Source organism: Brachyistius frenatus, unplaced genomic scaffold, assembly GCF_029030835.1.
Source record: "Brachyistius frenatus isolate BFR_SWC_R1_liver_20210118 unplaced genomic scaffold, ASM2903083v1 Contig_5, whole genome shotgun sequence".
Taxonomy (NCBI): domain Eukaryota; kingdom Metazoa; phylum Chordata; class Actinopteri; family Embiotocidae; genus Brachyistius; species Brachyistius frenatus.
In genome coordinates this window covers 1,932,501-1,960,410 of record NW_027210604.1, presented here as the reverse complement: position 1 = coordinate 1,960,410, position 27,910 = coordinate 1,932,501, and the positions used below count along the sequence as shown (strand labels likewise).

Below are 27,910 nucleotides of genomic sequence, written 5' to 3'. Positions count from 1 at the left end.
TGCTCCATATCCGAAAGGATGAGGTTCCTGCTTTTACCTTTAATGCCTGACATTAACTTCACTTTCGAATAAATCCCCACGAAGGTCATTACTACGCTCGCAAAATGTCCGGGGCCACGTTACGCGTCCAGTAATTTGTTTATATTTCCTCTTTTTTTTTTTTTATGATCTTAAAAAGCACTCGGGGACTTTTGTTGCTTGTAAAATGTGATATTCTGCGTAAATGCAGCTGGACGGAGACGCTCACCTGCTCCTGGGCGGAGGCGAGCCGGTCTTCGGCTCCTCTCCGTTCACCGGCGCCGTCCCGCAGCAGCCCTCTACCTTCCTCCCGGGCGAGTCCTGGGAGGAAGAAGAGGTGGACGAGGAAGAGGAGGAGGAGGAGGAGGAGGAAGAAGAAGAAGAAGAAGAGGAGGAGGAACCTCTCTGGCAGTCGTCTTCAGATAGATTTTCAGACCAGGAGGTGACGAGCTGCTGGAGGTCGTTGATTCTGTCCAGGACGCTGTCCAGAGCCGAGAAGACGTCCTCGCCTGCCAGCAGTCGACTCGCCTGAGAAAGGTTGATGAGAAAGGACAGTCAGGTAATTAGTCGTATACCCCCCCGGGGCTGAAATAAACCTGGAATTATCCTTTAAATAAGGAACAAATATAGTTCATTTCCTTATCATATATGAGCGGCAAAACATTTGACATTTTTTTTACATGTAAATATTTGTGCCCGATTGTTGCAGCTCAACTGTTTACATCGAGACCTGTGGACATCCGTCCTTCCGGTCGATATCATTTCTCAGTGACAGGCTTTTTGTTTAAATTAAGAATTGAAATACGAGGGGCGATTAAAAAAAAGTTGGGAGACTTTTGATTTTCCTTCGTACGATGCCAACAAAAAAAAAAAAAAAAAGTTTCTTTTCCAGAACTCGACGAGCTCTCTTTGTCTTCGACTGATTCAGCAGATTTCGCAAATGACGGATTTCACTGCTGTATTGTCAGTTTTGGAGAGAGGGTGGAAAGGGCATCACTCAACATCTCCAGATTGAATTAAAAGCTATTTCCTAATGACTTCAGTCATATTTTATATCTGCTTTTACTTCCGCGGCTGACAGATTTTGATCAAAGAGGGTTCCGACGTCATTCCGACCGGCTCCTCTTCGATGTATTTTAAGACAGGAACCCGTCCGAAGCAGAGTGATTAATGCAAGTCGTCAGAGATGACGGTACACTTTGGATTTAAAATGGAATTTGATACGAGCACTCACAAAATGATTTCTGGTTTTATGGGGGAACCTCCAACTCCACATGGAGCTTTGCTTAGCAGAATCAATATCCTCGATTGAATTACTTGTGTTTTTTATAGACTCTCATTTCACATTTTACACTTGGTTTAGTGGAGCGGCAAAGGGAGCCAAAGAGAGAGAGAGAGAGAGCCTCCGCCTGGTTTTTAGTTTTAGTTTTATTGGGGATCTGTGCTCAGTACGGATCTCTATTTAATTGGTGAAGGATTTTACGTCCCTGTTACACAAAATAATCGTGATATATTGATACGGGCATGATTATTATTATGTGGTGTCGATCGCTTTGTGGCCGATTGTGTCCTTTGGAGAGAGAAAAAAAAATTCTCCACCTATATAGTCATGAAATTCAAGTTAGCAGGACCAAAACTAGAGCAGCTACATACATACGGGATGTGGACGTACAATATGGAGAAAGTACCAAAACCACCGTTTTAATTATTATCGGTCCGCAAAGGTGAGCTGCCTTGACATTTTGAATCGGCGCACGTGTCAGATATCTGCCGTCGTGCCGCTTTCTCGGGTCGTACGTTGATGTTTGTTAAAGTGCGATTAGGTTGTAATGACTTCGTTGTCCCCTGAAATGTATGCGAATGCAACGTACGATAAGTTATTTATTCGCAGTATGAAGCGCAAAATAAATAAAACACAAGCGCAGCCCTCCGCCCCACCTCTGACTCCGCGTCGCTGACGCTTCCGGACGGCTGCTGGCCGTCGGGCACGTTGTCGTAGACGCTCAGACGGTGATCCAGCGCGGCGAGCGGGCCGCGGGCGGCCACGTCGCCCGGCGACGAGGAGGGCGGCGGCGGCGACCGAGGCCCCGCGTCCCCGCCGGCCAGAGACGGCGTGCCGCGGCGGCAGCTGTGTCGCCCCCGGTAACCGTGGAAGCTCCCCGTCCTCCAGTTGACGGAGGTGCCGTCCACGATGGGCGACAGGATGGTGTGTTCGTGCGCCAGGGAGGTGGGGAAGGTCCCCGGCTTGTGTCCGTGGGGGATTTGGAAGACCAGGCTCTCGTGACTGCTGCTGCTGTTGTTGTTGTTGTTGATCTGATTCCTGTAGTCCTGTAGGAGCTAATTGGACGAATTAGTGAAGGAATGAAGAGAAGAAAACCATTAGCTTACTTTAATGTTCATCTATCTATCCTATAATACTAACATTTAAAATATATATATATTTTTTTTAAAAACGGTCTGTGTAAAACAGATGGACTCTGAATGGGGTTCAAAACCTTTTGCTTTTGTAAAAACTTTGGTAAAAACTTTGGTTTAAACTTGATTTTTCTGGAACACCTGGGCTTTCAATGAACCTTGGTATTCAGTGAAGGTTCAGCCCAGGGGAAAACTTTCTCAAAGTCCCAGAGGGTAGACGTAAAAGCCTTTGGTGGGTGTTAGGAGGACGCACAACTACACGTATGCCCGTTTCTGGGGATACATCTGAAATGTCTGGAATAACCAGACTGTTCTGGTTGAAGGATAATTCAGGTTTTAATAACTGGAAACTGGGTTTTGTTTTTGGTGCTCCGTCCTCCATTACGGCAGCACTCATTAAGTTAATAATCGAAGACCAACGGTTTGACAGACTAGAAAACAAAATCATCATTTCAATTATTTCAACCGCCCATTAATGTGTCTGTTGTGTCTCCGAGGGTCATGCTAACTTACACTCTCTGACTCTGTTGTAGAGATTCGGGGAAACGTGGAGAACCACATAACGGCACACATCGGGGCCGAAAGCACGAGTTCCCTGCAGGTTTCCAAAACACGCTGATTTTCCCATGAAATCATGAAAAACGTTTGATTTCAGGTCGAACAAAAAGTACAACGAGGGAAACTAGGTCTAATTTCTTTAACTGCGCGAAGGATTTCCATCCAGGGATACCAACAGATTCTACACCGGGTTGACGTAAACTGGAACTGTCCTATAAGTTGTGACACAGTCATATGAAAATCAGAAAATCAGCTGAGACTCAACAACGATCGGTTGTTGTGTTGAGGAGGCCTCAAGACACGTGACTAACATTTGAATGCGTGACTTCAGAAGGTCAGCAACTCGGGTTTCTTATTCCCACGATGATATTTACTCCCACCAACAACCAACAACGATTGCGTCCGTCTCTCCCTGCTCTACGAATATTAAAGTTTGATATTGTTGTTCAGCCGTACGATCTCAAGCTTTCTCAACGCTCGCATAGTGTCACTTTCGCTGAAAAAGCACTGAACAGCAGGCAGTAATAGTTAATTGGTGAACAAAGTGGAGCTCTCAGTAGCTACAGAGACAGATATTCCCTTCAGAAGTTGGTTGAGACCAAAACCAGAGCAAAAAAAAAAAAAAAAGTTAAAATTGACCAGGTGCTGGAAACTAGCCTGGCTCCACTCACCTGTTGCTCACGAGCTTTAGTTTTCACTGTGATTAAAGTACAAAAAAAAGAAGTCTAAAACTCAAACAAGATTTGCTCAGGGCGGATCAAACGGGAAGCAGTGGGGTCGAGTGTTTGTTTCTAAATGTAAGGTCAGTGATCGGTTACTCTTTGACCGGGTAGTCGGTCTGTGCAAACATTACTTTTAAGAAGAATAAGTTGGATGAAGATGTGCTTAAATCACACCGAAGTTCTACCAAAGTGGGAAACGATTGTTCGCTCAGTTGGCCACATCCGGCCGTTCGTAAACGCTCCTAATTGATGCTGCTGCCACAAAGCAGTAACTGCTTTTCTCTTGTTTCTTTGCTGTTTGGATGTTGACCCGACATGTACATTACATTTCACAGCGTGCAACACCAAGACCACCAAGGTAGTAGCTACAGTTTCAGGTGAAAGAAAGGTTCTTTTCCGGGGACCGACCTCTGTCCCCGAGTGGTTCTGCTTGTTCCGGGTCGTCCCACCGCCGACCCCGACGCCACTGCCGGAGCGTTTGCAGTTACTCCTGACCCGGGTGACCGGGCTGGGCGTGCTGACGGCGCTGCTGCTCTCCGAGTGGCTGTTGCTGCTGCTGCAGCTGCTGATGGTGTGAGGAGACGAGGGAGATGAGGACTCGCGGCTGCTGGGTCGACCCTGCAGGCTGGAGACGTTCAGGAAGGCGGAAGTCAAGCGTTAAAAGAGGCGGTAGGGTCACTCTGCTTCAAATCGTCCAGCGGAAGATTCTGAGAATGGCTCCTGGAAGAAATGTTGGATGTTTAAAGGATCACAACCCTCACCTTGACGGACAGGGCAGCCTCTCCGTCCCCTCCGCCTCCGGGACCGCGGCTGGACCGCTTACAACACGCCCGGCTCGACTTCCATCGTTGCGTCCGCCGCGGTGATCCGGTGAGAGGAAGCCAGCCGTCCCCCTCAACCTCAGTTTCTCCATCTTCCTCAGCAGGGTGGTGCACTTCCTCCTGGGCGGTTTGTCCGGAAAGCTGCCTTCGGCTTCCAGACTCACCACGGATGACCCTCCTCCCCCGCTGCCACCGGGGGAGGGGGGCCCACTGAAGGACGTATCCAGGGACGGGGCCTTGTTGAGGGAGGAGCAGCGGGAGGAGCTCCTGCTGGTCTCCTGGTCGTCCGTGTTGCTGGCGGCGACGTTGGCGGCGGTTTCTCCGGGACTCTCGCGGTACCCGTCGTGGCCTTCGCTCTCCGTGCTGCTGGAGCTGTGGATGGAGCTGACATCGTGGCGGTCGCTGACGTCACAAACCGACACGTCCCGAGGCCCGGTTGGGCTGTCGGACAAGCGGAGGATGTCCAGCGGGGAGTCGAGGCGTCGCCACTGTCGCGTTCGCCTGTCGTAGGTCCAGTTGGGGCTGATGGCAGAGAAGTCTTCCTCGTCGCCGTCGTCTCCCTGAAAGAAGAAGATGGACGGCAAACTCAAAACAGAATCCGGGCGCCATTTCAACAGGACATGAGAGTTTCGAAGATCTGAACTTGTATCGAAAACGTTTGCATAATTGAGAGCTGCATTGTGGGAAATGTAGGATTTAGGCTCGTACCCCTAAACGGGGACAAAAAGTCAACGCGTTTCAGCCTCTGCAGCTTCGACCATGTCATGTATTTAAACAGTGCTTTTTTTTTTTCGGCTTAAGTTGATCTTTCTTTGGAATCGAATGCGCTAGCAGTTACCTGTCTGCCGGAGAGCCACCTGAAGGCCATACGCTTAAATAAAGCATTATTTTGTCCTTATTTTAGCAAATTTTACTTGATTACAACATTTTTTTTTTTAGTACTGAAGTGGTTTGCAAAGCAGAACCAGCGACACACTTTACATCACAATATAATATAAAGGTGTAAAAATGAACACAGTGATGATGAAGGAACCCAAATCCCAAAACCGCATCAATTCTTTCTTCCTTCCGTGGACTCCTCCCGGATGTCACTTTCTCTTAAAGAGAGGAACTGTTCACGGAGGAAGAGGAAATCAGCTGACATCAGTCGATGTCGAGTGACTGTTAGCGAGCCGATTTCACGGCGTGACGCCGCCCACCCCCCCACCCCACCCCCCGGCCGCCTCCGATGCGAGGACTCCCGCCGGGTTCGAGTTTCCCGGCGTTCGCTCTCGACACTCACCCTGCGCTTTGATCTCCGCGGCTCCAGCCTAATTTCCACGCTTTTGTTTAAAGTGATTAATCTCCTGAAGGAGGAAGAAGAGAAGGGTGACGGGGGGGTTAGATGACCTGTGGGCAGTGTTTACAAAGATACTGTAAATCTTATACGTCACGCATCCTCAAACAAAAACAAAAAAAAACTCGTATGTTTTTCAGAGAATTTTCCATGTAAATAAACAGGTTGTGTTTTGAAGCGCGATCTGAAAAAAAAAAACTTAATTTTTTAAAATCCAAATGAATAAAAAAAAAGAAAGAACACTCTCGCTGTGCTAGAGCAGCTGCTTTGAAAAAAAAAACCCACCTCCAACTCTGTAAACAAACCGGTGCCCACAAAATTGCTTATAACACAGCTGCTGATGTTGATCAAGCGACATAACTTCTAATACTTATTCACAAAAGTTATTGCTTCCTCCAGCTACGTGTGCATGACTGTGCTGAGCTCTGTTTGTGCTCGACAGAAAAAAGTCTCTAAGCCTTGTACAGCGTAGATGATGCGCATTAACGTGTTAAATAATAATAATAATAATTAAAAAAATAAATAGTCCTCTATAGTAATCAAATATATCCTCCAAATTGTAAAGACGACTTGATTCAGAAGAAAAAGTGTAACATTCGATAGTAATTTGTGACAAAAAAAAAAAAAGAAGGATACCTCAGAAATACATAAAAAGTTAATGAACGCGCTCGTGTTACATTTCTTAAAAGGTGTTCACGTTATTGTGTCCACCTTCTAAAACGGCGTTCGGAAGCCCCGGGTTTGTTACCTGCAGAGCGAATCGAGGGCGTCCTTGTCCAGGAAGCGGTGGTCTCGCTTCGCCCACTCGGTGTCGACGGGGAACCTGCAGTCTGACGCACGGACAAGACGAATGAAACAACAAGACGGCGTCTGACGCATCGTTTGTATTTACTCTGTACCGTGTCGGAGTGGACTACCTCAAACAGCCTCATATTTTACCTTTGAATAATTGCACGTACTGAGGGAAGCCGGCCGCTCGCAGCCAATCGCAGGCCTCCTTGGCTTCGATCTCTGCAAACACAACAGAAGGAAAACCACATTTGATTCAATTAAAATCATTTCATGCTCCGGCCGCTTTAAGAGGGCAAATATTTGCACTTAATCAGTCGTCTGTTTATGAAGTTTAATTACATTTGCATTTGGGTGGAAAAAAAATACAAAGGGAGGAAAAAATTGGGAGCACATACAGGCTATTAATTATCTGTGACTCCTGGAAGAGGCCATTTTAATTACTGCTAATTGGCTGAGAGTGGGGAAGGGAGCTTCTGAGAGAGAGAGAGGGAAAAGAGGCTTTTCACATGTTTCCCTCCTCTTCATCTTCTATCCATCCGCCGCTCTCTAAGGCCGTTGCTGTAGATGGGCAGATCAATGCGACGGGCTGGTCCCGCCCAAGGAAGGCGGGTACCCCGCGGAAAAAAAAAAACCTTTAAAAGGTGCGCGTTCTTTTAAAGTTACGTTTCTCGCGGATGTTAACATGGGAATATGTGAGCCAATGCTGAGATCTGATCGAAATGTAAGAAACCCAGAAGTTGACCCACCACAGGCTTCCTCACTTCAAAATTGTAATTAGGTCATGTGTTGTTGTTTTTTTCTGGAGTTAGAGCACCCCCTAAATTAACCTCTAGTGGTCCTCGGTGGTATTGCGGTTTGAAGTGCTTCCACTTTGGCCTCCATTTCCTTGCCCAGGGAATGTGCATTATATTTACTAACCTAATCAACAGTGTTGACCAGCTTACCTGCCATTACAAGAAGCCTTTTTGCTGACTTTGTCTTTCATAAAATTGCAACGAAATGCAATACGGACGTCTACACAAATAAAGATAGTTTGATCCTTTTCTGCACAGCAGCTGCAGCGTCATTTTAGTTTCACACAAAAAAAAATGTCCATAATGTTATTTTTTTGTTTGTTGCTAAAACGAGCATTGTTATGTGATTCCACATGTATTTACTCTTAATTAAAATCTCCTCTCCTCCATTAAAGCTGCATTCATTTCACGTTTTCGAAAGATGTTCCCGCGAGGGGATCGCTGCCGCGGTATTCGCCCGTGCGGCGATTAATAAAACGACACGAGGGACACGACGGCGGGAACAAAATGAACGCTCCTTTGCGCTCCTCTTTTGTTAAAAGTGGCAGCCGTTTTATCAAACGCATTTCGACGAACGCGCACAGCGGAGCGTACTTGAACTGGTCGCTTGACCCGATCGTGCTCTTCCCTGCACTGGTGGCGAGCGCCAACACACAAGGAACGCAAACAGAAACGGGCACACCGGCGCGTCAACACTTCACGAATGCACCTGTACATATACATATATGTATGTATATATATATACACATATATATACATATACATACATGTACTGCACCGAGACGGAAATCGGATGAAATGCTCTCACTTGAAGCGTAAAAAATATTTGGTTGATCCAGAACGTTTACAGCGAGCAGCGACAGAAATCGTTTTCTCAGTCCGGCGCGGCGCAGCTCGGAGAACGGATTTGGATTTTTCCAAAGACGTCTTAAAATATTTGCCCGCCGAAACTCTCCCTGAAAACGTTAAACCAGCTCTCTCTCTCTCTCTCTCTCTCTCTCTCTCTCTCTGCCCGTCGCAGTTAGCAGTTCGAATAGCGCCAAGGGCATTTCTTGTTTTCATACTCAGACAGCATGAAATATGGCCGACATTAGTTCTCCACTAAAGAACAACAACAGCCGTTTGGCCGTGACGGATTGGTTCTTCAAACACTTCTTTGTCTGGTGGTGGTGGGTTGTTTTTGTTTTGTTTGTTGTTGTTTTTTTATTTTTGACTGCCTTTCTTATTCACTTCAGCTGTAATTCTCATTTTATACTACGTGACTTTTCAAAACTTTTGACCAAACGTCTCACGCGACAAGCGGGGTGGGAAACTTGGCTCGCGACGCGGCCTCGCTTGCCCCGCGGGGGGGGGGGGGGGGTCGGTCAAGAGAACAGCACGGCAAAAAAGCAGATGGCCCAGATATGTAAACCCCGCAGGGAAAATCAACCAAGTACGGCCGACCTTCAAAATGACACAAAGGGAAGACGGGGGAGAAGGGTGTGTGTGTGTGTGTGTGTGTGTGGGGGGGGGGGGGGCGGAAATGAAAGCGTGAACGGTAAAACGCAGAGGGATCGGCGTGAGTGTGTTTGCTCTGACCCTTCAAATGACCAGCTCAGTTTAAGCGCTGAGCTCGTTTCTCCGGCGTCGCGACGGAGATGCGACATTTGAGATGGAAAAGGGATCAAGCGGGGAGAGGGGGGGGGGGGGCCGAGCCGCCGGCTCGCACGTCCGTGGGGAGAGCTGTAAATCCAGGGATATGCGCACCTACCATCCCCTCAGTGTGTCTCCCCCCCCTCCCCCCCGGTCCATCACCAGCACAGAAAAGCACGGGCCTGTCGCTTTTTTTCCACCTCCCCCGGGAGGGGTCACAAGTTCAAAGTGCTTGTCATTTAAACCCGTTTTCCCACTTTTAACAAAGGTCCCGATATCCCTCTTTGAAAGCAAAACCAGTGGCTTCAGGGCTTCAAGAAGCAGCTCCTGAAGAAAGTGTTTGAGGTGAAACGCGGCTGAAAAGAGGAAGCCCACGAAACAAAGTCGATTTCCTTTGTTGATTTCCTTTGTTTCCTCACGCGCTGCCGGGTGTCGGGACGCCAGAGCTGCAATCGGCCTCCTTCGCACGAAGCAATAAATAAAGTCAACGTTGAAATGCTGAAAAAAAACCCCCAAAAAAACCAAAAACGAATACCGGCTTTTTATTTGACCCGCGATTAACCCGACATCAACCTACGATAATCGATAAGGAAGCGACTCGGTTTGAGTTTGTGTTCTCTCGACCGAGCTGCTGAAATGCCAAAGGGTATATACTCTCCGCATTCACGACCGTTGCCTCCGAACTTGCTCGACCAACGCCGGACCGTGCGCCGGCCAACCCGGCGTCACGTTTGAATGAGCCGGACCCGGTTTGAATGCGGCGGCCTGGTCTCCGGTGACGCTTAAGTTACTTCGCCGGTGTGCCGTCGAACAGTTACGCAACCGGCGAGTTGCGTTTTGTCCGCGAAACGAGGCGGTCGGCGGTGAATCGGTCGCGCGGCTGCGGAACGAACCTGCCGGACTAATTATAACACAAATGAGCTCAGTGAGGTTCCAAACATTCCCACACCTGCCGGAAACAACAATACATTATTACTCGGCCGGCGTGTTCGGGGAAAACCCTTCGCGCTGCTACATTCAGGACGCCCCCCCCGTCCTCCCGCCGTCCCCCGTCCTCCCACACCCCCCTCCACCCCTCTTTTCTCCGTGGCTCGGCGTTTACGTAAGCGATCGTATCTACCGAGCTCCTGTTTTGAGTGTGACCAAAGCAAAGCAATGGCCCTCTTCCCTTTCCGACGGACTTTGTCTGTGAGGAAGTTGTGATTCGGCCCCTCTGGGCCCTGATAAGAGATTCGGTTATTTGATTACGTTGACTCCGCCCGGCCAGCGCCAGGAAGCCGGCCGGCCGGCGCGTGCGCGGACGCCGGAGAGGAACCGCGGACGGTGGCGCTACGTGCCCGGGGGAGCGTTCGTGTTCGGGTGTTTACGCTCGTCGGGACACGGAGCTTTGATTTGGACGACAAAATGACTGCTCGCCATCGGTTAGGATAACTCGGGGGAGGGGAGGGGGGTTAAAAGACAAACCAAATGCGTAAAAGGAAAACGGCAACACGGGTCTAAGGTCCTGTTTTGACACGAGGTTACGGCGTATGTTTCTCTAAATTCAAGTTGAATATGATGTCATATTTCTTGACAGGAGTCGGAGTCATGAATTGTCATCGGGGAAGACAGTCGATATCAATTGGCCAGTTGAGGAAATTTTACAGGTCGTCTCAAGTCGTCCCATGTGGTGAGCTGGCCCCCGGTCCCCCTTTCGCGCCGCTTTTCACGCCCTGCGCGGCTGCTCGCCGCTCCGCTTGCAGCTTAAGAGCGTCTCGCAGGTCTCCGGAGGTGCGGTTGAAGATCAGAGGCATGTCAGCTGTCAAAATGGCGAGCGGTGTGTTTCCTTCTTCCTCTTCCGCCGTGTCTCTGATGGTTATTCCCCCCCCCCCCCTTGTAATGGTTATCAAAAAAAAAAAAAAAAGTTCTGTCTAGGTTATGTCGGTGACAGATCCTTAAGTGATTTCATTTTCCATTATTCAGAGGAAACTAGTTGTGAGAGCTGCTTAAAGTTAATAAAAGACTTCAATACACAATGTGTATTTAATGTGTGCGGAACAAGCCCGTACAGAATGACAGCAGGGCGATTCAAAGTTTGTATCAGGAAAAATAGGAACTACAACACGCATATTTCTGCTTGAAAGTTCGACTGGAACTTTACTGGAGCGGTGAGGAAGCATCGTACCTGTATTTACTGCTTCTAAATTCTTAGAGCAAAAAAATAAATAAGGCATTAAAAACTGCAGGGGTCGGTTGGCGCGCTACGACGAGGTTAGTCGAGATCGTTCAAAGTTAACCCCCAAGTGGCCAGCGGCGGTACTACAACAACAACAACAACAACAACAAAAATTCCCTTCTGTAAAACCTGCCGGGTTCGCAACTTGAATAACTCGAGCCAGGAGAATTTGCCAGGCAAATCCAGATGCGTCTGATTATCGACTCTTGTTCGGTGAGCACACGAGGGTAGCCGCCACCTCTTAATAATCCCCCATGTGGAAAAGTAATTATATCACGAATTATAACAAGTGCAAAGAGGAAAAAGTACTCTCGCGCTTGTCGAGAGGGAACAAAAACGAATTAACCTCCTGGCTGCCTGTTGCTTAAACCGTTACAATAGATCCCATTAATTTCAGGCACTCAGCTGACCCTCACACCCACAGCAGCAGCGGTCCACGGGGTCGAAGAGGCGTTAAAGCCCTTTACGTTGATGCGCAATTATTGAGCTGTAAGACGCAATTTTACACCCGCAAGCTGTCGTGGTTCTACGTTCCCACTTAAAAGGAATAAAGCTCAGGAAACTTCTGAAATACGACCGGGAACGCGCGTGTTTTGTTTTTATTTTGTAAGTACACTCATGCCGGTACAACGGTCTGCTGTGATGTGAAAATTGCTGGTATATCGTGCGTGTACGATTGAAGGGAAAAACAAACAAACAAAACAAAAATGCGAGAGATTCTTGCCCGAACGTAAAAGTCATTCAGAATTTTTACAGTCGATATGGAAAAAAAAAGTCACAAATGGCCACGACGGCAGCGATCCCGACGCCCGCTCGCCGTCACGGCGGAGTGAAATATAAAAATGTGAACGCGCCCAGCGGCTGACGTTTCACAGCAGCCGATCCTGTCGATTCTCCTTTTTTTTCAGGTCGAGTTCGTACGAGTTTAAAAAGATAAACCGACACCGTCGGTGTGTGACGAAGCACCGCCGCCTGTTTTGTCACGTTACAGCGAAAGGTTAAATTCGCGCATGGGAACACCGTCGCATCTTTTCTTTCTGGTGAACTACCGGATCCATTTTTTGGGTGTTTTTTTTTTTTTTTTTTACCTTTAACAACACGGACAGGATGTTAAATGTCGCCCGTCGGTCGGACGGGTCGCAACGGATGCGCGCGCAGTCGGCGGTGAGCCGTCACGAGGAGCTTTGGGTTTGACAAGTCAACGGGCGAAGTAGATTAGTAAGCGTCTCATCGGGGGGGGGGGGGCTGTGTGAACCTCCGGAGGACAGTTCATATTAATGTTGGCGTTCGGACAAATGGCTCCTTTACATAACACACACACACACACACACACACACACAGATGTAATTACAGTATATTAAATCAGTACTCTACACGCGGCGTGTAAATAAACCGTCACTGTTACATATTTCCGTCCACTTAAAAAAACAACAACAACATTAAGGCTGATTTTCAGACTACTTTTGTCCTTATTGTAGTTTTACATCGGTCGCCTCCCGTTTCGACACGATCTCCGCAGTAGTTTTTTTAAAGTTTTTTTTTTTTTTGTAGTTCAGATTCGGCCTGGTTATCTTAAAAAAAATCAAATAAATAAAGGCGTAGCTTCACTTGAGACGTCACACAAATAATAAAAAAGCTCTGTTGGGTGTTGAATTTCAACATGGATTTAGTCTGTGGAAAATGGCCTAAAATGTGTCTGCAGGTCACGGGGTTAAAACATATCGTTGAGGAGAATATCGTTTGTCGCAACAAACATAAACGTATTTGGGCTTTACAGAAGATGGCTCAGTTTCCAAATCCTGTTGTATTTAAACTTTCCCGAACATTTTATTCACTTAAATATAAAATGTTCGGGAAAGTTTAAATATATATTATATTATATATTATTATATATCATTATTATTATATATTATTATATATTATAATATTATAAATATATATGAATATATATAAATAATATTTATATTTGATATAAATATAATATTAAATATTTAAATAAATTTAAATATGCCGCCCAATTGAGTCCAACTGTTGGCAGCTAGGCTGGGAGACATTTGGGAGTGTCAAATATTCATTGTGTTATTAAACTAAACTGGCTTCTGCAAGAACCGGAGAACTATCTGGACGTGGGGAGTCACTCCATGTTGCACCGCCACGTTTCCACAGTAGCAACGAACCAACAGAGAAAACGTGGCACTTTTTTTTTTTTTTGGCACGTTTTGGCAAATTCTCTGAAATGGTCAGGAGGATTCGATCGGTTGCAATCTGCGAACTCACCGCCAGTTTTCGCAAATTGCTTACGCGCCAATCCTTCGGGAGGATTAACGCATGCGCCGGAAGGGATGGCACTTTAGCCGCTAATGTTGCCGTGCTCGAGTTCTCTCAGCATAAAAATGGGAAACTGCGACAAAAAAAAAAAAAATATATATATATATATATATCTTTCTAATGAGCATTTTATAAAGAGAAAATTCACCAAAAGGGCTCCAAGTTTGAACCTCCTTTGGCCAAATGTCCAAAATGAGCTGAACTCCGTCTCAAGTTGGCGAACCGTAACCGCGGCGACATTTGTAAGACTTATTTTCACGTCTGGCGTTGGTAATGAATCAAAAGCTTTACTTGGTTCTGTAGGTGTTTGATACCTAACTACCTAATGAGCCACTCGCGCGTTTGCGCCTGCAGCTCATTAACTGTAAGGGCGAAACAAACTCGTGCCGGGTCCTCTGTGAGTCCGAGAGTCTTCTTAAAAAATAAATCACACTTAAGTTCGTCTTTGAGGAGAAAGTGTCAACACATGTATTGTTATTATTATTTATGCTGCGCAAACCTGCTGTACCAGGTGCTCGCGGACCTGTCGGGCGTTCTCCTTTGAGTATCTTGGCGATGGAGAAGGAAGTGAAGCAGAATTAACTGCAGTTAGAAACTCTCCGTTCACCTTCACCGGGTGGGGGGAGGGCGGGGGGGAAACTCACCTTCTTGTATATAGTCGTATACAACGAGACACCATGAGAGCAAATGCGAGATTCAAGGATGTAAAAGCGAAAAGACAAAAAAAAAATAAACTAAAACCAACCAACGTCCCATTTTACCGAACAAAAGCATCAGTTTTTGAATAATTTACATGTGATTTACATCCAGGAGTGTACTACCGCACACAGGTATTTGAACTTACCAAACGTATTTTTAGACACAATTTCCTATTAGAAAAAGATGGAATATATATATTTGTTTTTTTTTTTCAACCAGGCGATACGTTCTCCTCAACAGTTCCCATTTGCAAAGCAGCCCACACACATTCAAAGTGAGTCCTACGCTCTCGCTGCCAGAAAATACAACAAAAAAAAGAAGCTTTCATTCCAACAGAGTTCAAAACTGCGCTCGTGATGTTTTCAGGCCCACGGCCTTCGAACAATAAAGAGCTCACAGCCCATGCTGAAGTTCTTCAAATTCCTCATCTGCCTCATTAATCAAGAACTTTATTGCACTTTGATCGCAACGGCCGATTCACATTTGCACAAAAACTCCTTTCACCGAAAGCGCCGACATTTAATCTGAAGTCAATTCAACAAAGAGACTTTTTTTTGTTTTGAAGTAGCCCGTTAGATATTTCATCTAATCAAAAGGCGCAATCAGGTCCTCATTAATTACAACCCGTTACGCTAATTAACCAATCATTTCCTTAATGAAAAGCCATCGAGCACCGATCGCAACCGGTCGTCAAAACGACAGCAGGAGCGAGGGGCTGCGTAATGCCGCCCTCTCCGAAACACCGAACACGTACTCACTTGTGATCAGCATGCTTTTGAGGTCGGAAGTCTTGGACAGAAAGAACTTCATAAGGTCTCCGTGTCACCCATGAGAGCTGATGTGGAAACGTCCAAACGCAGGGGCAGTAAATCCGAAGGGAAAAGCCCTACGTCCAGCGTTGCAGCGGAGCCGTGAAGTCCAGCGGCGCCGGTCATGTGGAGCATCATGTTAATGAAGTCATTGTTGAAGGTTTCCCCTTTCCCTCTACCACTCCCCTTCCTCTGAACCCGGACCGGGCCACCTCAACACCGGAGGGAGGGAGGGGGAGGGCGTCCTAAAAATAACCCAAGGGGGGGGGGGGGGGGACTATTCAGCAGACACTTGAGCGCCTGCCCGAGGAGACCGAAATGGACTTTTGAACGCGAGACGTGGAAGAAGTCGCGGGGTGAATTTGGGAGATTAAAATCTGTAAAAGCCGAATGTTTCGCCGACCCTCCTTAGAAGGAAATAACGGATCCCAGGGTGAGGCCGGCTGCCCACTCGGGACCGGGGTGACCCAGCAGGCGGGGGGGCGGGCGGGCGGGGCGGGGCGGTCGGATTCGAGGCTGGCGATTCGTATTTCAGCCCTCTTTAAATAATTGTAATTTCAAATAAGAGAAGTCCACTTTGCCCCGAAAAGAGACCCCGGTACGAATCGATATTCGGCGTCACAACCCCTCGGGACGGTCGAGTCACAAACGAGACAGGACGCGAACAACTTCTTTGCTCCTTTGAGATTGAATACTTTTCCACCGGTTTTGATTTCTGACCTTCTCAGAGGCCATTTGGTGGCGGAGGAGGAGGAGGAGGAGGTGGTGGTGGTGGTGGTGGGGCTTTGGAAAAGAGCCACTTCAGACGAAATGAAAGGCAGAGACCCCCATCCACCCCCCACCCCGATGGGGGCGAATGACTCAACACAAGGAGGAATAAAGTCTTCGCGGTGCCCTAATAGTCTGTAGTCCTTCAAGGTTTCATCTCAACTCAGTCCAAGGTATACCATTAGCGTTTATGGCCTTCCATTTAAGGCGTAGGTGTTTGATTATGGGCTTTTAAATGTGAATAATTCCCTCGGAGGCGAGGTGAGGAGAGGAGAGCGGTCTGCGGGATCCGCCGCATTAATTCTCAAGCGGAGGAGGAGAAAGTGGGAGTATGTAAACAACTAATGGATTTCTCCCAGTCGGTCGACTCGGAGCAAAAAGGAGACGAAAATGAAAAAAAAGAAAAAAGAAAAAAGAAAGGAGGTCGAAACGGGAGAAGAAGGTTGGACGAGTTTAGCTTTCAACGCGAAGAAACGTCCGTTGGTCGGGTTGTAACGTCAACAAAACCCAGAGTCATTCGCGTCAGGCCGTGAGGTAACATTTTTGGTCCGTGTCGCCGATCCCCCGTCTAATTCGAACTAATTAATTGTAATATGCGTGTGTTTATCCCGGCGGCGGCGGCGGCAGCTGTTCTGAGCAGACTGAACAGCAGGTTCCCCCTCAATCAGTTCTATCGCCTGTTTAATATTTACTGTGATATTTTACAACGTCTGCGATTCACGGACCCGCTCGGGACGGAGACCCCCCCCCCCCCCCCGTCCCGTCCCGCCGCAACGCTTGTGGTAAACGTGCCGTAGAAAAACGGACGCGGCCCCCGCGGGTCTGACAAAGCTGAAGCCGACGCGGAAGTGCCTTCGGGTGCGATACCGCCGGTGGCCGCTAGGGGCGGGCTCCGTTAAACCGAGTCAACTTTTTGTTTTGCCGCAAGTCATTACGGCGTCGTTGGATGAATCCCTTTTCTGATCGATGTTCTGGCGGCCCTTCTGCACAAAAAAAATAAATTTCATGAGATATCAGGCCTTTAAAGAAAGGTATGTTTGGGGCGTGTCTGGTTTGATATATATATATATATATATATAGTATAGGTGGGCGGGGCATGGTGTCCTCTAAGCCAGAGCCGCCCCTCGCTTCTGGGATGTTTTTTTTGAATGGTAATAATTTATCGATATTATTATTTACAGTTAAAATTGCCTTTAAAAGATGCTTGAAGCAAGATGGTAAAAAAAAAAAAAAAAACGGTTGTAGTTAGGATGCGATACATATTTTAAAAAAAAAAAAAAAAAAGAATGTATTAAATATCTTAAAAAAAAAAAAATCAACAAGGGGTCTGTATTATCTGTATTTTTTTTCATTGGCAAACGGCACCGGTCGACCCGCAACTCGCCGAGTGTGAAGGCCTCCGGAGCGAAGCTGACGGCGGAGGAGAGGAGGATTAAAGCGGCGCTCGGCGTTCGACCTCTGGCTCCGCGAACACAAAGGCCCTCTGACTCGGCCGTGGACGGGGTTACGCAAGACTGCGTTTCCTTTTCCCAAGCAGGAGCCTCTCGGGCGTCAGAAGAGGAAGAATCCAACAATACTCCCAGCGGATGGGAGTTTCTGTGTGTGTGTGTGTGTGTGTGTGTGTGTGTGTGTGTGTGTGTGTGTGTGTGTGTGTGTGTGTGTGTGGTCTGATCTGAATCCAGCCTCGGAGGCTTCGGTCCTGGTATTTCCGATGCAGCGGGACAGGAAGCAGCCTGCTCTCCTGAACTGTGTCCCCCCCCCTCCTCCTCTGAACGCTGCACTCTGCAGGACCTGTTACTTCATCTGTGTGTGTGTGTGTGTGTGTGTGTGTGTGTGTGTGTGTGTGTGTGTGTGTGTGTGTGTTGACAGTGCCCCGTTAGGCTTTATGCGATGGAGGTGTAATGAGAGAGTTTAGAGATTCTTGGCGAACAGAGCGCAGTAATGTAACGCGGAGCAGGCGGAAGAAATAACTTCGGGTTTGTATTCCAAGTCGCATGAAATGCTTCCTCCCCCCCCCCCCCCAAAAAAAAAAAAAATTTAAAAAAAAATCGACAGCGACGAAGGTAATCGGTCCAGAAACGTCGACGAGATCTTTTTCGACCGCGGAAACGATCCGAGCGCCGACGGATCTGACCGACCACCGGTAGAGGAAGACCGAAAAGTCACAAAGAAGCCCATCGGAGAAAGCTACCGGCCTCGTGGTGGAACCGCGACGGAGAGACCAACACGGAGACAAACCGCGAAGACGAGGGTGACATTAGGAGGGACATTAAGGATGTAGGACCGGAGAAAATCTGGACTTTGGTGAGATTTTTTTTTTCCTTTGCCGGTCGCGCTGAGAATCCGCTGCTTGGTTTTGCCAAATGATCCTGATCTGGATTCGGAGGAGGGACATTTGTTGGCAACGGGTCACCGACGCGACATCAACTTTCTTTTTTTTCCCGCTCTGGCACGGCGACGCTGCAGCTTTCACCCGAAACCTTGTTTTGCTTGTTCGTTAAGGCTTCATACGATCCCACCGTCGTGTTCTTAGCCGGCTCTTATAAATTAGGAGAAAATGGAGGAAAAATAGCATCGGAGTTTTTTGTGTTTTTTTTTTTTTGAAGTTCACCGACAGATGGAATCTCTCCCCGGTTGTTGATGGAACGAGCCAGAAATGGCCGTTCGGGGGTTTCACTTGATGGATTGCTTTCGTCTTTGCCGTCTCGTTATCTTCTTTTAGGAGTCCATCCGTATTTCCATGCTTAAAAAAAACACCAAACATTACCACGCTGTCAGCCGTGCTTTCTTTTTGATGAATTGCCAGCTGTGGAGGAGGAGGAGGAGGAGGAGGGGGGGGGGGGGGGGGAGGAGATTCGGACGGGGCAGATGTGAACGTCTGCACCTGTTTGTAAGCGAAGCCGGGGCCGGAGGCACCCCGAGGGGGAAGCTCGTTTTATTTGGTGCAGCCGTATTAAAGTTCTCCCCCCCCCCCCCCGCTTGAGGCTTCACAGCCCGTATTTGTAACGTCCGCGTCCTTTTATTTATTTATTTTTTGTTGTTGCTTTAACCGTTACTAGAAAATGAATACAAAAAACAAAAACGGACGTACGAGCTCAGCGCGCCAGTTCGACGGGCGCCTCGCCCCACCGGGGCGTCCCGCGGCTTGACCCCTCCACACTGTACTTGTTGACGCGCCGCTATAAATAAAGCGCGCTCTGTTGTTTTGTTCCGGCCGTTGGATTAAAAAAAACAAAAAAAACAAAACAAGCCGGGGACGCTGCCAAGGGGTCAACGGAGCTCCTGGCACCTCGGCTCAGAGATGTTATTACCGGGCTCTCAGCGCGATCATTGTTCCAAACATTCCTCTAAACGCCGAGCGTGACAGTTCTGCTGGCGCAGCGCTGGACATCCTCCTCTGACTGAAGTCCAAGTTGTCGAGACGCGGGGGAGGAGGGAAGGGGGAGGAGGGAGAGGGGAGGGAGGACAAAGAAGCTGAACACGGGGCTTCTGCGAAACTTGGAACTGAAACGACCCTTTCAGGCGGATTTTCGGACCGGGAGCGTCGGGAATCGGCCGGGCCGTGACCTCGTACAGTTGCGGTTAACGCGATTCGCCGGCATTTCTGTCCTCGCCGTGTCCAACGCACGGCGCTGTCTCCCGACGCCTACCTGCGAGGGTCGACACCCCCTCTCCCCCCCCCCCCCCCCGTAAATAAACGGCGGCTGGTTTCGCTGCGTTCGGAGCCGCGAATGGAAGCCGGCGTGCGGCGCGCCCAAAAGGTCGCACCGGGTCGCCGTCGGGAGGTCGGAGGGTTCCCGACGGAGGAAGAATCTCAACCCCCCCCCCCCCCCCGCCCCCCTCCGCCGACAAACGAGCTTCAGCACCTCGGCTGCCCCGGAGCCCGTCGACGCCTTCGGCTGGAACACGGCGCCCGACGGACCAGAACGTCGCCGGCTGAAACGGTCGTCCGGTGGGGCGGGTCGGGGCGGGGGGGGGGTGCCCACGGCCGACGTTCGTGGGCACTCCTTCCGATTTTTTTTGCCCGCGGTACAAATCGCCGCGGTTACGCCTCACAAAATCCTTGCCGTGAGGGACAGGCCTCCGACCCTTATGAAACTTCGGGGGGGGGGGGGGTTATGATTTAAGCAAGAAATTGATCTCGACGACAAAAAGTGAATGTTAATTTAAACCTCAAAAGGTGAATAAAATTGGTCCCAAAAAGGTAAAAAAAAAATTAAAAAAAATCTTTCTGAAAATCGGACGTAAGTCCTGGAGTCTATTCCAAAGTCAACACAAACACACACACACACATATTTTTGAACTATCTTTATAAGGACCCTCGTTGACATTGCCTGGAAAAGGAAATGACCTTATTACGCGCTTGTGTGGTTAAAACAACAACAACAACAACAACAAAAAAGACTGGAACGTGGAAAAGCCAAAACGTTCTCACCGCGAGTTTCATAGCCTGCGGTCCTCGAGGCCCGTCCTGGAAACACCTCCGAGTATCGGTCATCGTAACTGCAGGAAGTCCCCGCCCGGAGGACGCTGCGATCCACAGGACGATACGGATCTTTTTTGGGTTTTTGTTTTTGCCGACGTGCCGTTCTCACCGCTCCCGTCCTGTTCGCCGGTTCAGGAAATTCCCTCCGTGACTAACCGGTCGGCTTCCTGTGGGGGTCGCACGATCCCCCCCCCCCCCCGACCGCTCGATTTACCCGTCTGCTCGTCCTCCTGCCTTCCTCCCCGCCGACTTTATCACTCCAACCTCATTGTGCTTTTGCTTTTAAGGAGCAATAAGTACGATTTGTATTTATTTATTTATTTTTCTCACTGCCCCCGCAGCACAAAATCCCATCTGCAGAGGGTTGATAGGGTTCGCAGATCAATACCGGCGACTAAACAACTATTTCTTCAACTGCTGAGATTTCTGGCGGCGGAGGCCAAACTCCGTATCGGCAGAAAAACCTCCCCCCGTCTAGACACTAAATTACTTAATACCTCTTTAGCTTGAGAAAAGCCAGCGGACTCCGAGAAGTCTTCCACCAAAGGCGTAAATGCTGTTGTGTGTGTGTGTGTGTTTTTTGTTGTTGTTGTTGTTGTTTTTTTGGGTGGTGGGCTTTAGGATTAGAGCGAGCGTCTATCGCGGAGGACACTGAGGGCACGGTCGATACATTTAGGGGTTTTACAACAAGTCAGGCCGTTTTAAAGAAGAAAAAAAATATATATATATATATCATCTGTGCCGCCCGTCCGGGTGGGACGAGCCTTTCCTGATCGGACGACGTCTCGATGCGAGGTTAAGGTTTGAGATTTGACTTGATTTAACTTGATCAAGGTTAGGAGAAGAACATGATGCATTCAATGTTGTAAAACACATAAGATGACTTCCTTACAGTTAGAGGAGCTTTGTCTTTACGATTCAAATATAAACCGGTCGGTTAAAAAACAACAACAACAACAACAAAAAAACAAACAAACAGCGTTTTGGATTTGCAAAGTTACCAAAATTCTGACCGAGTGTAACGCTGGAAAAGTTTGGGGAGAAATGCCAGATGGCGTTTCACTGCGTAGACGTTATAATGGAGTGGCTTTCCGGCCCGAATCGTTTCAAACCTTCTACTATAAAAATTTAAATTCACCAGAGAAGATTTTTTTTTTTATCTGTTCCTAGAAGCTGGTGCAGCCAGAACTTAATTGTGAAATATTCAATAACAAATGATTAATTTATGCTCCGCACATTAAACATGGATGAGCCAACAAATGAAATGTGAAATGTTCCCACGTTGTAGCAACGAGATGTCTTCCATGCTGCTTCAGACCGGACTGACAACAGGAACAAAACTAAAACAAACCTCGCCTGCTCATCCGTGTTTCCGTTATGGCGCTCCTTCCTTCCTTCCTTCCTTTCTTCCTTCCTTCCTTCCTTTTTTCCTTCCTTCCTTCCTTTTTTCCTTCCTTCCTTCCTTCCTTCCTTTTTCCTTCACCGCCTGTTTTCTAAAACTTCACTCCACTTCCGATTACCGCGGCCGACGTCTCCGGCACCGTCCCCTCCCGGGGGGTGGGGGGGGGGCCCATAAACCTTTGATGGGAACAATGACTGATAACTCAGGAACAAGAAAAAAAAAAAAAAAAAAAAAAAAAACGAGGCCGCTGCGTTATTGGTGATTCATAATCTCCTCCTGAGGTTGTTAATGCGGAGCCATATTTAAGCTGCCAGTATTTAAAATACACGTTCTGCCGGCCGCACTAAATCTGCTGCAGTTTTCAGTTAATGGATAGAGTGGAGGGGGGGGGGCAGGTCAGACTTGGCCGACCGCCCGGGACGGGACTTTTAGGTTTTCTTCGCACTTTTGAAGTGACCCCTGGACGTACCGCTCGGGGATAACTCTTTCACTCTCCACCTCTCTCCTTTAATCTCTCTCCGTTAGTCTCACGTTGGGTTTTTTTGTTTTTTTAACTCGTCTCCCGTTTTTCAGTCTTTCCTCCTTCACTCGGCGTCTCTTATCTGTCCTGACTCCGATTCGTCCGTCTCTTTCTTTTTCCGTTTGTCTTTTTTTTTTTTTTTTAAATTAAAAACTGCGACTATCAAACGCTGATCTCCCCGAGACGAGAAAAGGTGACTCTGAAAAATGTGCAACTTTTTGCTTGTAATCCCTCTGACATTTGCCTTTAAATGCCAGATGCAATAATAAGAATGCTGACGGATCAATGCGGTTTGTGGAATCGGTATCAGACCTCTCCGGGAAGCTCGAAGAGACGGCGATAATACCTGGAAATGTAAACACCGTTTAAAGGTGGACTACCGTACCATTTTACCGTTTCTCTTCCGCGTGACGATGATCCGTATCAGCGAAACCGAACCGAACTGCTTTTTTTTTTTTTTTTGCCATTGGACTTTTCCACAGTTAAAGATGCCGCTGTCGCCGCAAAGACGCGTAGCAGCAGCTTTGGGCGTGAGCCGTTTAGGGGACGTCTGTTAATCACAGCTTCAGAAAGCAAGCTGGGTAAGAACCGACCCCCGACCCTCTCCCCCCTCCTCTCTCTAAACTGCATGAAAACTAAAGATTTGTTCTGCAATTCTCTTAAAAATTATATTTATAAAATTGGTATAATTTTTTTTTTTTAAAGTAGCGTTCAGGAGCCAGAATTGAAGTCAAGGTTCAAGTCAAAAAGTTTTTGGAAGAATACCTGTCCAGGGTGCACTCGGTCTATTATATTGGGTTTGGGTCTCTTTTTAAGTTTTTTTTTTAAGTTACTTTCTGCAGGTCCTCTTTTAGACTTCTTTTGTCTCCGTGGGGTTGATTTAAAAAAAAAAAAAAAAATGTTATATCCCCTCCTCTTTTCTTTTCTCGTCTCTCTCCATCACACTTCGTTGAAATTGCAGCACAAGAGCTCAGCAGGTATTAAAAGGAAAAAAAAAAATAGGGCACCTGTTAGTGATTCACTATCTACGTTTAATAATCCAGACCCTCAGATGACTCAATTAAGCTTTGAAGTTCCCTTTTCCTCGAGTGGACGCGGGCTCGCGCCCTTAAAGGTTGTTCATTTCGTCCTATCTATATAGAAAGACAGAATGCGTCCAAATTTAGATCCCCCCCTCGAGACGGATGATTCGTTTGCTGTGTTATGTCCTAATCTGCAGACGCCGTCCCTCCAATCTGAGATCGACCCTTCCTGTCCCGGGAGCGAGCGTAATTGCGATTCTTGACGACGTGACAAAATTTGTAAAAAAAAAAAAAGCAACAAAAAAACAAGTTTAAGTTTAGTTTTAACTCCCCCCCCCCACCACCACCACCGAGCAGAGTTCACTTCATAAAATGAGCCCCCCCTCCCTCCCCCCCCGACATTTTGTATACAGTCCACATCCAGCCTTCACCGGAGACCGGAGCCGAGAGCTCCCCCCCCCCTCCACCCCTCCCCCCGACTCCTGCAACAACCCGCCCGCTCGCATTAGGTTGGATTCGGAGAGAAGGTCTGTGACGGAAAGGTCAGACCACCTTTTGGTATTGAAAATCATTGACTGCTAAAGATCATGACATTAAAGGTACGAGCGGAGAGAGGCCATAAGAGAAGCGGGGGGTGGGGGGGGGGGAGAGACGAGGCCGCGGTGGCAAAGACGGACGGACGGAGGGATGGGAAGAGAAAGACCGAAGAAGACAGGGAGGGAGAGAGAGATCGATGGGCAGGCGCTTGACATTAAGAAGAGACAGAAAATACTACAAGTACTTCATCACATATGTATATTACGCGAGTACAAATATTTGATAAAGAGCCGATGAAGACCGCTGGTCCTTTTCCTGATTGTTGCATCCTTCTGTGAGCTCGGTCCCACAATTACGACCACATTTTATGTGCCTTGCATGAAAACTGCCATCAAAAAAAAGTGATTTTCTTTCTTTATTTACTTTGTTCTCCTCTTTGATATATTTGTAATTGTACTCATTTTGATTTAATTTTTTTTTTTTTTTGCGGTCATCCCGTCCCTCCGCGGAGACATTCTGTCTTTGAGCGGACGCCTGCAACCCTTTGCGCTAATTTTCGCACCGTTATCCGGTGGTTTTGGCTCCGAGCAGTAATTTCTTTTCTCTCTATTTTTTTTTTTGCTCTACTTATGTTTCTGTCCCGTCAGCGTCTAATCATTTCGGGTAACGATAACGTGGGATGGAAAAGCGCGAAGGACGATTGAGGTTCATCTCAGTCCGGCGTACTCCCCATACGCGGGCCGCTTGCGGCTCAACGGGCGAAGCCGACGTTGCACTCTCCGTCCCCGACGGGGGAACCGGAGCCAATTAATCAGCGGCTTTGATTGTCTTCGGGACATTCTGGTCATGAAGATGGTGTTTTGGATCTCCTTAATCAACTGAAAGAAAGGACCGGGAGCGGCCGGTGAATGAATTTGTGCCAATCTCAGGAATCTCATCCCGTTAGTTTTGGTTGTCACGGCGCGTGTCTCGCTCCGTGACATCACGGGCGGTCATTTTAAGGTGCGGGCAGAAAAAAAACATGTCGCTCCGGGATCATTTCACATAAAACTAGTTTGCCTGCCTTAACGACCATCTTGTCTTCCGGACCGGATTTTAATCACTTCATTAGCGTTCGACAGCTCCGACTTCCCTCCGCCGACGAGCTGCCGGACGGATGCGACGTTTCTGAAGCGACGAGACTTCCTGTTTATTTGAAAAAAAAAATACAGTTTTTATTTTTCCTTTTGGTTTGTTAAAATAAAAAAAAACAGGTTTGAAAGCACAAACCGTTGAGCAACATTTCTTTTTTTTTTTTTTTTTTGCCATAAAACCCTTTTTTTTTTCCACCCGCGGTGAAACGAGGCCGACGTGCTGAAGGCTGAAGAGTTAGATGTCCTGCATGTAGGCGAACGCTGCGCTCGTGGAACCGAATGATTAGAGAAGCAGACAGAGTGAAGAACCGCGATGCCAGATCTGCTCTACGGCGAGACTGTGTGTGTGTGTGTGTGTGTGTGTGTGTGTGTGTGTGTGTGTGTGTGTGTGTGTAAAAGTCGGTTGCTTAATAAAGGCTCTTAGATGTGGTCTCAGACCTAGTTTGGTTTCCTGTCAGCGTGGCACACTGGTGCTGTTTATGTTCCTGTTGACACACAGAATAAAAAAATAAATAAATATATACGCATCCAGCCAAAAATTGGGTCACTGAACGTCGCTTTGGTTCAGTTAATTTGGCAGAAAATCGGTGTTGTTTCATTGGATTTGAGTACACGTTATGAGGGAAAAAAAAAAATAAATAAATAAATAAAAGACGCAACTCTGTCGTCGGAGTCAGTTTGTGTGTCTTTTTTTTTTGTGGCCGTTCGGTTCTTGGGTCGGCTTTTGTGCGTTTGTCGTCGTTTGTCTCTCTTTGTGGTCGTTTTGTTTCTCCGTTTGTGCGTTTCAGGGCTCATTTTAGTCTCTCTGGTTGTTTTCTCTCTCTTCGTAAGGGATTTGTGTCCTGTCTGTCCTTGTTGTTTTGTCTCCTCGGAGCGGATTCGAGTGTTTTTTCCCTCATCATGTTGTCTCCTCGTGGTCCATTTCTGTCTCTCTGTGTCATTTGTGTGGTCGCGTTGTCTCTCTTCGTGGTCAATTTAGTTGTCGGTCGTCGCTCTCTGTGATCACTCGCGGACCCTCCCGCCGGAGGTTTTTCCCGGGCTCCCCCCGGCTGGTCGAAGACCACGAGTTAAATCCAGAACACCCTGGACAGAACATTTATCCCTTTTGGACTTGGAACGCCTCGGGTTCCCCCGGGAGGTGCTGGGAAATGTTGGCGGGGAGAGAAATGTCATGACCATTATGCGTCCATGTTCATGTTGTGTTATTGTATGGGCTTGTTCTCTGTCGGAGAGCCGCGAAGCCAATTAACCATCGGGACAATTTTGTCCTTTTATTCTTCATGATTTTTTTTAGCTATCGCTGCGAAGAGTTATACTCCATCTTAAACATGAAAGTCTATGGAGCCAGCACCTAGTGGCCTTCGGTGGTATTGTACTTTAAAGGCACTTCCGCATCGGCCTCATTTTTCAGACCCGGAAGCGACGTCCACTTTTATGTACAAGTCAAGGCTACCCATTTGCGTTACATCATGTTGTGAACATTAACCACCCCGATCCAGAAGGTGGCGGTAACGCGCCTAAAAAGCCTTTTTGCCAGCACGATGTCGGCCGTTGGTTTGTGAACTGCCGAAAACCTTTTTAGTTTTGCCGTAGCGATGTTTCTTTGGTTGTTTTTAAAAAAAAAAAAAAAAAAAATTTACAAATTGTAAAATTGTTGAACTTTATATGGGCCATTATTTAAAGGTGGTAAAAGCAATAGCCCAGCAGCTGTGAATATGCACACACCACGGTACACTTACGGAAGGGTATTCGAAATCCTGTTTAACTGCAAATAAAAATACATATAATGAGCACCTTGGAAACTTTACACTCACGTCTGAAGCCCTTCAGGCAGCATTTTGATGATGGCACCGACGTGTCAGTGGCAGTTTTCTGGGAGACTAAAACTTTGTGATATTGTACAATTATTGTAAACTCGCTGAGCCTAATCACGGCTAACATTCGCTACGATGCTTCAGAGCGCTCGTTAGGAGAGATTTCATGCATTTCTGCAAACACTGACATATTCTCTTGATCATTTTGTGCCTGAAGAAGAAGGAACACCGTCTGTAGGTGGTTTTTAAGGCCAAAGCAGAGCTTTGATTTTTTTTTTGTTTTTTTTTTTTGCCACAAGATGCAGTTTGGGTTAAACAAGTATAAGAAAGAAAAACAGGCCTTTTAAAAGTAAGAAAATAATGAATTTCACTATTATCAGCCTGCATGATTCCCGTGCCTTTTCAGACAAGAATACTTCCATTTCACCTCGCACGTCTTATTCATTGTCAATGTTTAATGTCTGAATGCAGCCGCAGTCCCCCTCCGGCTCCTGTAACCAATTTGTTCAAGTTTCTGAATCTGTTAAAAAAAAAAAAAATGTTGCAGAAAACACCCGAGTGTGCAGCCTGGAGCAGGTGGAAATAACTGGCAGCACACCGTCAGCAGTTGGTGAAAATGCTGACCAACACAAAGCACTCCATCAACTAAACATTAAAGAATCAATATTGTGAAAAACCAAACTCAACTGTATGAAAAGCTGAACGATGGAGAGAGAGAGAGAGAGAGAGAGAGAAAACGCTGCCTTCCCCCTCTCACCGGTGTCGAGGGAGTTGATGGTGTCTCGCAGTCTGATGAAGTTAAACTTGAATGAAACAAATTTAGTACAAAAATAAACTCAAAAATGACAGTAAAATGTATTAACAGGTGCATTATTAACAGAATGCAATACATTGCCTCTAGACTAGACTATAGACTGTAAATAAAAAAAATAGACCATTTGCAGTGATGCCAAATGAAAAAGGAGCTTAAAGTGCAATAGCACTGAGGGCCACCAGGGGCTGGCTCCAAAAATACTCGGTCGCCAATAGACTCCCTTTCAAAAAGCCACAACTTCTCTCGTGAAATACAAAGTCAAATTTTTTTTTTTT

At 47.3% G+C, this 27,910-nt stretch overlaps 1 protein-coding gene across 1 annotated transcript in view; it reads right to left on the bottom strand.

The window, feature by feature from the left end:
- LOC138631514 (rho GTPase-activating protein 7) overlaps positions 1–27,910 on the bottom strand; it is a 68,813-nt gene that overhangs the window by 11,100 nt on the left and 29,803 nt on the right. The window contains exons 2-8 of the mRNA XM_069716507.1: positions 6,810–6,881; positions 6,619–6,700; positions 5,817–5,880; positions 4,475–5,094; positions 4,122–4,338; positions 1,957–2,355; positions 248–546 (exon numbers count right to left, since the gene is read on the bottom strand). Of these exons, the coding sequence (XP_069572608.1) occupies positions 248–546; positions 1,957–2,355; positions 4,122–4,338; positions 4,475–5,094; positions 5,817–5,880; positions 6,619–6,700; positions 6,810–6,881 (1,753 nt within the window). The remainder of the gene's footprint in view (positions 1–247; positions 547–1,956; positions 2,356–4,121; positions 4,339–4,474; positions 5,095–5,816; positions 5,881–6,618; positions 6,701–6,809; positions 6,882–27,910) is intronic.